At 34.3% G+C, this 13,025-nt stretch overlaps 1 protein-coding gene across 1 annotated transcript; it reads right to left on the bottom strand.

Annotated features, from left to right (window-relative positions):
• Positions 1-9,541: 9,541 nt before the first annotated feature.
• LOC142521843 (transcription initiation factor IIB-like) lies at positions 9,542-12,913 on the bottom strand. The gene is made up of 7 exons (XM_075625020.1): positions 12,479-12,913; positions 11,352-11,376; positions 10,566-10,695; positions 10,350-10,480; positions 10,189-10,277; positions 10,020-10,096; positions 9,542-9,939 (listed from the first exon to the last, which is right to left on the bottom strand). Exons 1-7 carry the CDS (start codon positions 12,829-12,831, stop codon positions 9,806-9,808), a joined length of 939 nt encoding a protein of 312 aa, XP_075481135.1. The 5' UTR covers positions 12,832-12,913; the 3' UTR covers positions 9,542-9,805.
• Between the last annotated feature and the right edge of the window lie 112 nt (positions 12,914-13,025).

The following is a 13,025-nucleotide window of genomic DNA, read 5'->3' on the forward strand; positions in this document are numbered from 1 at the left end:
AAAAGAACGAGAATAACCAAATCTATCCAATGCAGAAATGTAAATCAAATTCCGTCTAAAAGACGATACAAACAAATGTTTCATAAAAATCCAAATATATTACAGTCTTTAACAATAATCTAAAATTTTCATATTGCCTCGACTTTAACATTGTTTCCGTCACCAACGTAGATGAATCTTTCCGCATCACTTGGTTTTTGGCAATCCAGGCAACCCTGCATAGACACACTGATGTGAGTTGTTGCACTAGAATCTATCCATCACATGTGTCTAGGCACTGAAGTTAAATTCACCTCAGAACAAATCATATTCAGAAGCATACCTTTCAAAGCACGCCAAGCGTTGTAATTATTGCATTGCTTCTTCATATGCCCATCACTGCCACAGAAAAAACAACCGGAACTTTGAGAATCACTAGGATTTTTTGTTGTTTCTTCGGAGGCTGTGTATCCACAGTTTCCTTATCCTCCCTTTTATTTCCTTTATCATTCGAGGTAGAGGCATAATGAGCACTTTCTGTCTTGTTTTGCTTCAACCTTTTCTCTTCTGGAACACAGTTCGAGATGAGCTTATTAAGAGACCAAGTCTCTTTCTAATAGTTATAGCTCACCTTGAATTGGTTAAACTGAGGAGGAAGAGATATCAAAACCAGATGCACCAACAAGTCCTCAGAGAGGTCAAGCTTCAGTGATTTCAACCTTGAAGCAAGATGAGACATTTCCATAATGTACTCCCTGATGTTGCCTTTACCCCTCTACCTTATTGAAAAAGGCTTGCCAAAAGTGTACCAATTTCAGACTTTTTATTTTTAGCAAACCTCTTTTTGAGGTCCTGAAGGAAAGCCGTAGCCATAGCAATGTCACTAGAAATTGTGCCTCTGAATGTTTCTAAAATGACCATCTTCATAATCATCATACACATGCGATTTCGACCTCTCCCACCTTTCAAACTCCCTCTTTTCATCAGAGGTACTCTTATCCGTAATGGCGGGAGGAGAGTCAACCCTTATCGCAATGTCCAAATCTATGACTCCGAGAACTATCAATAAATTCTATTGCCACGATTTAAAATTTGAGCCATTTAACATATGAATAGAATTTATGTGGGATATTTGCAGGAGTTAAATCTGAACAGAGAACAAAAAAACCAAATATACATTCTCAACCAAATATCCAAATAAAATAATCAATAAATTCAAATAATGTAAAACCCATAAACAAAATATCGAGCACTCCATTAATGTTTCATCTTTGGACAAAAGATTAACTTGTAAGTCATATCCTGATGTAGCAGTCAAACACTGATAGTAACTATCATGTCAAATAACAACCTTCCTTTGAGCCGATTTATTGTTCACATGAAAAACAACAACTATTACATGTTTACCAACACAAATGCATATGTAATTATATTAAATATTAACTTTCCTTTGGACCGATTAATGTTCATATAAATCACATATACCCAAAATCCTTTTGTATTTCAAAATAAAATTAATTTTCATAAAAGATATCAATTTGGCGACATTTTATTTCAATCAATCAATTTTAATAATAGATATAACCTTATCATTATTCGAATAATTGAATATTTAACCTTAACCGAATAAACCTGAACAAAAAAAAATTTAAAAATTTTCAGAAATTCCGTACGGTTCAACCCGAATCCGTGCGGGGCCGACCTGGATCTATACGACCGACCCGGATTTTTTAAAAAAAATTAATCCAAAATTTTCGATTTTCATCTAAAATATATTTTTGTTGATTAAAGATCAAATTATAAGGCAAATGCTAACCCTCACCAGGGGGCGAAACAAAGAAAAATGGATAGAAGTCGGCCCCGAATCAAACTTTAACGTCATCCATTTATTTGTTGACTTTACAACGTGATCCTTCTAATAACTTTTGCAATGGTTTATTTATCATGATGAATTGATAAAATACCCTTATATTAAATATCATACACATTTAAAAGCACATGCATCATCTAATTGAAGTCAATCATTTCAACTTTCAAGTATTTTTTTTTTTGGATGATCGATGTCGATGTGATGGTTATTCAGACATAACGTTCAGCATAACTTCCATTATCTATCGGATTTCTTGATTTCATGGAGTTTACCAATATGCCTCAAATTGAGAGGATTGGAACCAAAAATCGTCTCTAAACAAGAAATCAAAAATAGAAAAATACGAAAAAAGAGTGCAACATGAGGACTTCTCAGGGGTCACCCATCCTAGTACTGCCTAATTAGATACATTAAAGCCAATAATCTGAAACCTTAGTGGATTATTATTTTGAGTTTAACTTAATAGACAACTTGCAATGCATAATTATTCAAATATAAACTCATATAAATAAATTGACATATAATAATAATAGGGAAAATTTTCGAAGGTCAAACAAAATCAGTCAAACTTTAGTGCAATAATTAAGATTTTTATGTCTTTCTATTTCCCCCACAATGTCTTCAATTACCCAAAACAAGAATTTAATAATGGAGTTATAATATCAATACCGATCACTCTCTCTTGAAAACAGTGTATAAATAAAACAGAAATGGAGCACTTCGTCAGACCAAAATTAAAAGAAATATGTCGCGAGAAGCTAGACCATGTATAAAAAATTATTTGGTCAATGTTAAGAAAACACATACCAAATACTAAGAATTACTAAATATAGCATAATATAGTATTTTGAAAGTTTACCATTATAATTTTATTATTTCATCAGTCATATCTAGGCTTGAGAAACATTTGTTTGGTTCAAATTTTTTTTTTTTTTGGAAAAAAAACTGAAGAAGAAGACGTTGAAATTTACATTAACACATTTAATAGGAAGATGGTATAACTCACATTCATTCATAACACACAATTAAAGAGGATCATTGAACAAAATTCATTGCATGCTCTTACTGAATTCTACACTTATGTTTGCACAAGAGTCGGTGTTTATATTTTTCTTTAAAAACCAAAAAAAAAGTTATTCAATGTTTTCCTAAAAGTAAAGAATCCACGCTAAAATAGTGCTACAGTTAATAGATCTTGATAAGTGTTCTACGTTAAGATTTTTGGTGTTTTTAAGTTAGATATACGCTACTTTTTTAGCAGATTTATGTACTTGTTGTGTCATGCAGGAATCTAGGTCGAACATTCAGCGTTTTAGCTCTCGTACATCAAAATATAGGCGTCTAAGCGCCTGAATTAGGCTCTTTAGCACCTAATCCTCGCAGAAATTACTTTCAGGAAGAACGAATAGGCACGTAAGCGCTCGTTAGAGGATCCTCAGCGGCTGAATATGTACAGGACAAATAAACTTCGAGTTTTAAAAGTTTAGAATACCAACCCTTATTGTTTTTAAATGACTTTTGCTGCTTTTCTGAGGAAAAAAGATAGAGAGAAGGCTGATAAGAGCTTTTGGGAGCAAAGAAACCTTAGTACAAAGGCAGAGAAGATGACATAATGAGACAAAAAACCATCTTCTACTTTCGTTCTTATTATTCCTTTCTTCTAAATACTTTGTTTGATGTTTGTATTGAAAAACATGCTTTGTTTTGATTTCTTATTCGATATGAAATAGTTTTATTTTTTTAGAGGAACACTTTAACTTGGTTGAAACTATGTTATGAGTCTTTTGATTTATATATTTTAATTATTCTTCGTATAGTTGTGTTATCATGTTTTTAATGCTTTCAATTTATTGGTTATAAATTGATTAATAACATAATTGCGATTTATAACTCGGCATAGGAGATCTATATTAAGATAATAGAAAACATATCGTGCATATTTATATAGTTCGGAAGATGTATAACCTCATAGAAAACATTGAAAAAACAATTTTATGCATCTATAGTTATGATAAATTCTATTTTTCACTGGAAAAAAGAATAAAAATAAGTGTTATTGGCTAATAAATGGAGTGAATTATGAATATAGATGTCAGTACAGATTGAATATAGTGAATAACCAAATGAAATCGAATATCTAGATTCATTCTCTTATTGATTTCTCAATATTAATATTTTCATAGTTTAGTTTGATTTTTTTATTAATTGATTCAAATCCATCTTTGAATATATCTAGATAAAGTTAAGGTTATTTTAATTACAATACTTGGTATATTCTTTAAATATTTCGTTCGTCATGGGAACGATACTTTACTCATCATATCAAAATTTGACATCGTGGACTTCCGAGCAAAATCACATAACAAGTTTTTGGCGCCATTATCAGGGAGTGAATTTTATTTGATTTAGATCAATATTGTTGCTAATTAGTTTGGATTTTAATTTAGAGTTATTATTTTATATTTTTGGTTATATACTTATTTGCTATTTTTCTTTGTGTTTGCATTTTATGCGAAGATCTCAAAGTCTTGGCTTGATAATATTTGACTCAGAAATCGAAAGAACTGCTAGGAGATTAAGAAAGATGAGGAAAAAAGAACCTAAGAAGATGGTTGAGAACGTAGTGTGGTGCCCATAAGAGGTCACTTCAAGCCAGTTGTCAACACTAATTATTCTGGCATAGCTCGTGGAACTATTAATACAAAAAGTTTTGAGTTGAAGCCGATATTGATCAATATGGTGCATCATAACCAGTTTAAAGGTTCAGCTATTGTAGATCATGACCTTCATCTGAGAACTTTCTTGGAATTGCGGATATGATAAAAATTAATGGTATTTATGAATATACTGTTAAATTGCATTTGTTTTCATTTTCTCTCAGGGATCAGGCACAAAGTTTTGGCTAGGTACTTTCCACATGCTAAGTCTGTCCAACTAAAAATTGAGATTAACACATTCAAATAGTATGAGTTCAAACATATTTATGAAGCATGAGAACACTTCAAGGATTTACTTGAGGGATGCTTGAACCAAAATTACGAAGATTGGGTGCAAATTGAGTTATTCTATAATGTTTTAAATTCACTTAAGAGTATAATATTTGATGTGCCTATTGGAGGAATGATCTTCACTATAACGCCTGATCAAGCCTATGACATGTTGGAGCAGATGATAATAAATAGTTTTCAATGGCCTTCTGAGAGATCCTTGGAAAAGAATCATGTTGGAGTTTATGGGTTGGATTCTATCACGTTACTCACTCATCAAATATCTAGTACTTAATAAACATATATGAGTCGATCAGCCTCTGAAATAGCTACACTACTTACCAAGGAAGAGCCTAATATCGAGGAAGCTCAATATGTCAATAACATAAATTATGACGACTATCGAGGTAACCATTTACCTAATTATTATCACTCTTATTTGCGTAATCACGAGAATATTTCATACGTCAACAATAAAAATATGTTGAATAATCCTCCAAGGTTCAACAATAAAAAAAGTGAGGGGAAACCATCTTTGGAAGAATTTGTGAATACTTTTGTTGCTGAATCATCAAAAAGAATTGGGAAGAATGAGTCTAGGTTGGATAATATTGAGACATATAGGAAACATGGGTATCACAATCAAATCTCTTGAGTTTCAAATAGGCCAACTTGTTGTTGGTATAAAGGACCAAGAAAGAGGTCAGTTGTCTATTATTACTGAAGTGAATCCTAAGTAGCAGTGCAAGACTATAACTTTGAGAAGTGAGAAGGAAATCGGAGTTGTGGATCCAATGGTCAAAGATGATGCATAGAAGAAAGAAGAAGAAGTATTAGTTTAGGGTGAAGAGACGAAGAAAGAAAATAGTAGTGTGGGCCAAAGATTTTTCTTGAACAAAAAAAATTGGCTTAAGGCAACTCTTCCATGTCCTCAACAATTTTAAAAAAAAGTGATTGATGATCAATTTTCAAAGTTCCTTGAGATTTTAAAGAATATTCACATCAATATTCTTTTTGCTAATGTTTTGGAGCAAATGCCTAAATCCATAACTATGTCAAGTTCATGAAAGATGTAATGTCAAATAAGAGCAAGTTGCAAGATTTTGAAACAGTGAAGTTGACTGAGAGTGCAGCGCAATTCTCCAAAAGAATCTACGAAAAATTAAAAGATCTAGGAAGTTTCACTATTCCTTGTTTTATTGGTGGTTCTCATATTAATAGAGCACTTTGTGATTTAGGAGCTAATGCTTGATTTAGGAACTAATATTAATTTAATGTCTTTATCTATTTACTGGGACTTGGAACTTGGATAATAAAGCCTGCTACCATTAGTTGCCATTGTAGATAGATCCCTCACATATCCTCGTGGGATATTCGAGGATGTTCTTGTTAATATTGACAAATTTATCTTCCATGTTGACTTTGTGATACTAGATATGGAGGAAGATCAAGATGTCTCATTGATATTGGGAAGACCTTTATTGGATCCTTGATTGATGTACACAAATGAGAGCTTACTCTAAGGTTGGTGCTGAAGCACTGGTGATTGATATTTACAATTCCATCAAAGGTACATATGAGTAAGTATTTGTCATAACATTGATATTATTGATTCTTGTATCAATTTTGTTGGTGTGGGAAGAGTTGTGGAGGACTCATTGTCTTGTTAACTTGACAACCTGTGTGGATAATTATGATTAGGATCTTAGAGAACAATTTCTAGCTATTGAGAGCTTACCAAAAGAAAAGGAGTGTGCAGTTTAAAAAGAAGATTTGCGTGAAGTTGCGTCAAAAGAGGTATCACAAAACACTCATTATTTAAAGGAATTGCCTAGTCAATTGTAATATGGATTCTTGGGTGTCAATTTAACACATCCAGTAACTATCTCTTCATCTTTGACTACTTATGGAAAAGATGAATTGTTATGAGTTTTGAGATAATTTAAATCTGCTTTGGGTTGATCGATATCTGATATCAAGAGAATTAGCTCCACTATTTGCTTACATAATATTTTGATGGAGGATTCATACATCCCTTATATTGATCATCAAATGAGGTTAAACCCAATTATGAAGAAAGTAATAAAAGCAGGGGTGTTGAAATTATTGAATTTTGGTGTTATTTATGTTATTTCTGATAGTTATTATTCACCAGTCATGTCACAGAGGAATGACTGTGGTAAGAAATTAAATGAATGAGTTGGTATCGACTCGTATAATTACTGTTGACGAGTATGTATTAACTATAAGAAATTGAATAAAGCTACATGAAAATATCATTTTTACTTTTTTTATTGATCAAATGCTTGATAAATTGACTTGTCACCATCATTATTGTTTTCTATATGGTTATTTACGGTACAATTAAATTGTCATAGCACCATAGGATAAAGAAAATATTATTTCACTTGCCCCTATTACACATTTGTATTTAAGAGGATATCTTTTGGTTTGTGCAATGCACTTGTTACCTTTTAAGGAATATGATTGTTATTTTCTTATACATGGTGGAGGAGATTATGGAAGTATTCATGGATGAATTTTAGGTATTTGGATCTTCTTTTGATCATTGTTTGTATTATATTTCCCTTGTTTTGAAGATTTCAAGAAAAAACTTATTTCTTAACTGAGAGAAGTGTCACTTTATGGTTCAAGAAGTCATTCTAGGACATGCTGGGTTTTATCGTCGTTTTATTAGAGATTTTCTAAAATTTATAAACTCTTGTGCAATTTTTAGAAAGGATTCCATTTTTATATTTGATGATGGTTGTTTGCAGAACAGAATTAAAGAAACATTGATCTCAGCACCTATCATGATTGTGTCTAATTGGAAAGAGCTCATCGTGATGCTAGTGATTATGTTGTTGAGATGTATTGGGGCAAAGGAAAGATAAAATGTTTCGAGCAGTCTACTATCCCAACCGCACTCTTGATGGAGTACACAAAAATCACACCACTACTGAAAAATAAATGTTGGATGTGGTGTTTTCATTCGAAAAATTCAGATCCTACCTAATTGGCACAAAGATAATTGTTTATAATGGCCATGTAGTGATTCACTACTTGTTTGTCAAGAAGGATGCAAAGTCTGGTTGATTAGGTGGATCTTGCTGCTACAAGAGTTTGGCTTTGAGATTAAGGACAAGTAGGGCACTGAAAATCTAGTAGTAGATCATTTGTCTCCGGTGCTTTGCTGAATTTTTTTTTTTTTTTGGTGTTTTACCTCCATATTTGAATCACCATCAAAAGAAGAATTTTTTTTTTTTTTTTGGTGTTTTACCTCCATATTTACCTCCCTACATTTTTAAGAGGTGCGCTAATCAAGTTACTAGACTATGTGTGGCAGAAAATGAAACATGAGATATTCTTGAGCAATGTCATTCTGCATCGTAGGATGAACATTTTGGAGCATCAAGAACTACTACCAAGGTACTGAAACTTGGTTTTTATTGTCCTAATAAGGATAGTTATACTTTGGTAAGGTTGTGTGATAGATGCCAAAGAACACGCAATATCTCTAGATGTCATGAATTTGCACTAATAAATATTTTGGAGGTGGAATCACTGATGTCTGGGGCATTAATTTCATGAGACCATTTTCAGCCTCTTTTGACCAATCTAATATTTTGTTAGCCCGATTATGCGTACAAATAGGTGGAGGTTATTGCCACGGGTACTAATGATGCTCGTGTTGTAGACAAGTTGTACACGAGAATATTTTTACCAGGTTTGGTACTCCAAGAGCTATCGTGAGTAATGAAGGTACACAATTTTGCAATAAATTTTTTAACTCATTGATGGGTAAATATGGTGTGAGACACAAAGTGGCATTTGGATATCATCCATAATCAGATGGTCAAGCTGAAATATCCAACCGCAAGGTTAAGAAAATCTTATAGAAGACTATAAATACTAACCGGAAAAATTGAGCGATCAATTTGGATAATGCACTGTGGGCCTACATAATTGCGTTCAGAACACCTATTGGGATGTCTCTTTATGAGTTGGTTTTGGTGAAGGCATGTCACTTAATGTTGGAATTAGAGCATCAAGCTTACATGTCTGTGAAGAAAATGAATTTTGATCTTAAAGCCTCTGGCGAACAAATAATTATGAAATTTAATGAGATGGAAAAATTTCGCACAGATGCCTATGAAAATGCTAAGATTTACAAAGAACAAACCAAGAAATGGTATGAAAATCACATATTAAAAAGAGAGTTTGAGCCTGGACAACAAGTACTCTTATTCAATTCTTGTTTGCGACTGTTTCCTAAAAATTAAAGTCAAGATGATCGTGACCTTTCATCGTGGAAAAGGTGCAACCCTATGGTGCTTTTTGAGTTGAGGTACAGTGAGAGGAGTTTTTTCAAGCCAATGACCAGCGAGCAAACAATTATTTTGAAAATGAAATGACAAACGTGGAAACGTTCCACTTGGTAAGTTGAATTGATGACTGACGACTTTAAACAAAACGTTTTTTGGTGGTAACCTAAATCCATTTTCTTTGTTTTATAGTTCGGAGTAGAGTATAGTTCCCGTAAAAATTTGCTCCAAAGACATACTTGGCAAATTTTCCTTACGTTTTTCTGTAAATAAAGGTAAATAAAGGCAAATTTGCTCCGAAGACATTTTCTTTGTTTTATGGTTCGGAGTATAGTATAGTTCCCGTAATAAAGGCAAATTTTGGATTTGCTCCGAAGACATTGTTCCGCTGACTACCGATTAATGCATTGACTTTTGTGTATTCGCAGTGCATGTTTACAGACACGTGAAATTTATTTTTCATAATATAATATACTAAAAAGGCTAGAAGCTAGCTAAGCTCTACCAACAAATTTCATGGTTTCTCCAAGGACAATCTGCCAGTTAAGTCAAACACTACGAACGCAACGCAATGGGTGGCCGGCCAAAACTAGAATTTATCACAGACTGAAAACCAACTAACTGTTAAATCCTACCAAAACCAATCATGGGTTGCAGAGTTGTCCAAGGTCTTCTTCCTTGGCTAACCAACTGGGCACGATCCTTGCCGCATACGAATAGAGATCCTTATATGAATTCCGAATCGTGCCTTCAGCAACTCCAGTGGCAAGTGAAATATCTGTACTTAAAAGTGTTTGGGATTTCAGAAAATTCTTTTTAAATTACGAAAGCCAACATCGGGTTGGTGTTGTTACATACCTTTGAGAAGTTTCTTGTCATCTGAAAGCTGGGTTATTATGTATATCACTGCAGCTGCTATGGATATAGGGCTTCTCCTGCAAGCAGAATATGGATAATATTGTTTTGTATGAAATAAGAAGAGCACCTGACCTAGGATAGGCGTCTGAGAAAAGTAACGTGATTCTACCTTACATCCAGCTCTTCCGATTTTTGTACTGCTTCTTGAGCCGCTTTCACAGCTTGATTAGTCATGCCCAGATGGGAACAAAATCGTCTCTGCAATCACGTTCGTACAATAAACTATAGTATGTGCGTGAGCGAGGAAGTGAAGTGTTAGAAATAACTCACCAAAAAGTCACCAGCGTGAATTGTTCCCATCTCCATAGACTGCCCCATTTCTACCTCTAGCTGTTTCACAATGAACTCTTTTGCTCGCCCAATCTCCTTCTTGGTGGCCCCATTGGCAACAGAGCAAATTTCTAATTGAAACCTTATGTTCAGCAATATTAACAACGAAATCACATACCAAAAACAAGAAATCCTTCCGCAGGGGCAAAACCAAACCTTTGACGGTCCGTGGCTTGTCCTCTTGTCGACAAGCGATGTAAAGGCAAGCAGCTAAAATAGCATCTTGATTTCGCCCTCGAAGAGGCTTTTGATCCTCTACCTTTTTATATATCTCATTTGCTCGATCCTTGAAATCAACATCACATAAACAGAGGTTAAACGGCATCTCCAAAGTAATTAAGATATTCTAAAAATCCCCAAATACTAAAATTACAAAACCAAATGAACTAATTGCAATCTTTGGCTTCATTTTACCAAGTGGCATAATTTGTAGAAGCTACAACCTTCATGTAAGGCAAAAACATGTAAGTTTGAACATCTCCAAGAAAATTCACAAACAAAAAGTAGGCTATGCCGACAAAATTGATATGCCCTCATTAAAAACATAAAGTAGAAACTTCTACAAGAAGTAGGTGTGTAAAAAAAAAATCAAACTTTCTAAAAGACCACACAATCCATGTTTTGAACCATAAAATATGGCATGTGTGGAACAAGCTTATAAACGGTACATTTTAAAGCAAACCAAAGGACCTATTATCTTGGAATTTTCATCAACATTGCATAATTCTTGGGACGAGATACATATATCAAACAAGAGACTGATTCTTTCCCTGTTCTCAACTTACCTCAAACAAATAATATAACAAAGTCTAGAAGGAATGGTTAACCATATTTTAATGTCAATTTACCTGAATAGGTAAGTTTATCGCTTAAAGGAGGCAAGCACAATAAACCAAGATCTAATGACAATTTATGAATGGCAGACATGGTAAAAGACCATACCTTTATGGTAGCAACAAGACCCAGCCTGGAAGATGAAATGTAAATAAAATCAGTTTAATTCTAACTACATGATTCGGAGGAATACAAAATTATAGAAATTGAAGAAGAAAATATAAACTTTTAATCATGTTCGATAGAAAATCATAATAACTTAGTTAATGCGCAGGGCACTGTATTGACAAACTAGCATAAGGTTAATCAAGCCTTACCTCGAACATATCACAATGTGAAATAAACTAGAAAATTCTACTTCGAACTATCTATAGACCAAAAGGAACCACAACACTGTCCCCAACACCTTATTATCTAAGCCGTACACATACACACACACAGCCGGCAAACACATGTTAGCATGTCGGATAAATCATGCAGATGGAACCTTGCGGAAGCCATTCAGGACCTCAAAACCGATGTGCAAGGCACCGTATTTACCAAATAGTGCGAGGTAATTCAAGCATTTCAAACCTCACCATATTAATAGATATTTGAGAAATACGCATTTGAGTTTTTTTATAACATTAAATCAAAGAAGCAAAGAGATATTGATAAAAATGTAGAACAAACAGAAAATAATAAATCATTAGGTAATACGATAAGACATGTATCAATGTATATGTTACACTACCTCTCTCTATTTTAAGCAGTGCTACTCCCGAATGCTACTTTCAGCAATCACTCTAACAAAACAATTTTTAAGTTAAAATTTTGAAAAAATGTCCAAAACGGTGAGCCAACTCGGTGGGCCTGGCAAGGTCAATCATCGATAAATAAATTTTTTAAAAAACAAAATTTGACCTGTAAGCTTTCTAAAAAACGATTTTTTCCCCATAGTTCCTGCTGCTGAAACGGTAAAGAAGATAGACGACAGACTCAACAAAATTTGGAATAAAGATGCATAATTAAAAAGGAAAACAATAAATGAGCGCCAATGCACGTCAAGCCGGCACACTCCAACCACCAATCGCGTAAATTTCATATGCACTCCCGAGTTCAACACATTAACGATTCGAGTTTCAACTAACACCGGACAAACTACACAATTCTGTACACCACCCGTCAAATTTTCTCAAAACTTCAACCACCAAAAAACAAAAAAGAACCAAAGAAAAAACGAAGAAATCACAAACCTGTCAGCCATTATAGCAATGGTCTTGAACGCCTGCATGAGCGACCTATCCGGGTTCGATCCCCGGTTCTGCCACCGACTCACCGAAGAAGACAAGTATTCCCCCGTCGATCCGTTGGGCTTGGAGATCACGGTGGACAACCCACCGTCCGCCAGTAACGGGTTATTCGGCCCGCCCACCCGAACCGGGTCCTTCTCCCCGCTCTCATTAGCAAAAGTCCTCCATTCAGAAGTCTCGTCGATGGAATGCGCCTCCAACACCAGCCCACACTCGGAACACACCGTATCCCCCGCCGAGTGATCGAACACCACCTCCGTCGCTCTCTTGCAGTCCGGGCAGTACGTATCCGCCATAATCCCACGCCTTAGTCTCTTGTATGTTGCCAATTTCGTAAATTTTCGCTGTACATTTTTTGCAGATAAGAGAATATGGAAATTTTTATCCAATTTTTATATATAACACGTGGGGTTCAGTTGTCGCCTCACTTACTTTATTCGCAGACCCCTAACAATAGTCCCTATTACTATTTAACCTCTATAATTTTAGA

Source organism: Primulina tabacum, chromosome 2, assembly GCF_025594145.1.
Source record: "Primulina tabacum isolate GXHZ01 chromosome 2, ASM2559414v2, whole genome shotgun sequence".
Classification (NCBI taxonomy): domain Eukaryota; kingdom Viridiplantae; phylum Streptophyta; class Magnoliopsida; order Lamiales; family Gesneriaceae; genus Primulina; species Primulina tabacum.

Bases quoted from the DNA above. Each gene is read 5' to 3' on its own strand.
- LOC142521843 (XM_075625020.1), bottom strand. From the start codon at position 12,831: ATGGCGGATACGTACTGCCCGGACTGCAAGAGAGCGACGGAGGTGGTG. The intron at 11,377-12,478 runs GTTTGTGATTTC...TTCATCTTCCAG, and splicing joins ATTGCTATAATGGCTGACAG to GCTGGGTCTTGTTGCTACCA. The intron at 10,278-10,349 runs GTGAGTTATTTC...ACGTGATTGCAG, and splicing joins TTCACGCTGGTGACTTTTTG to AGACGATTTTGTTCCCATCT.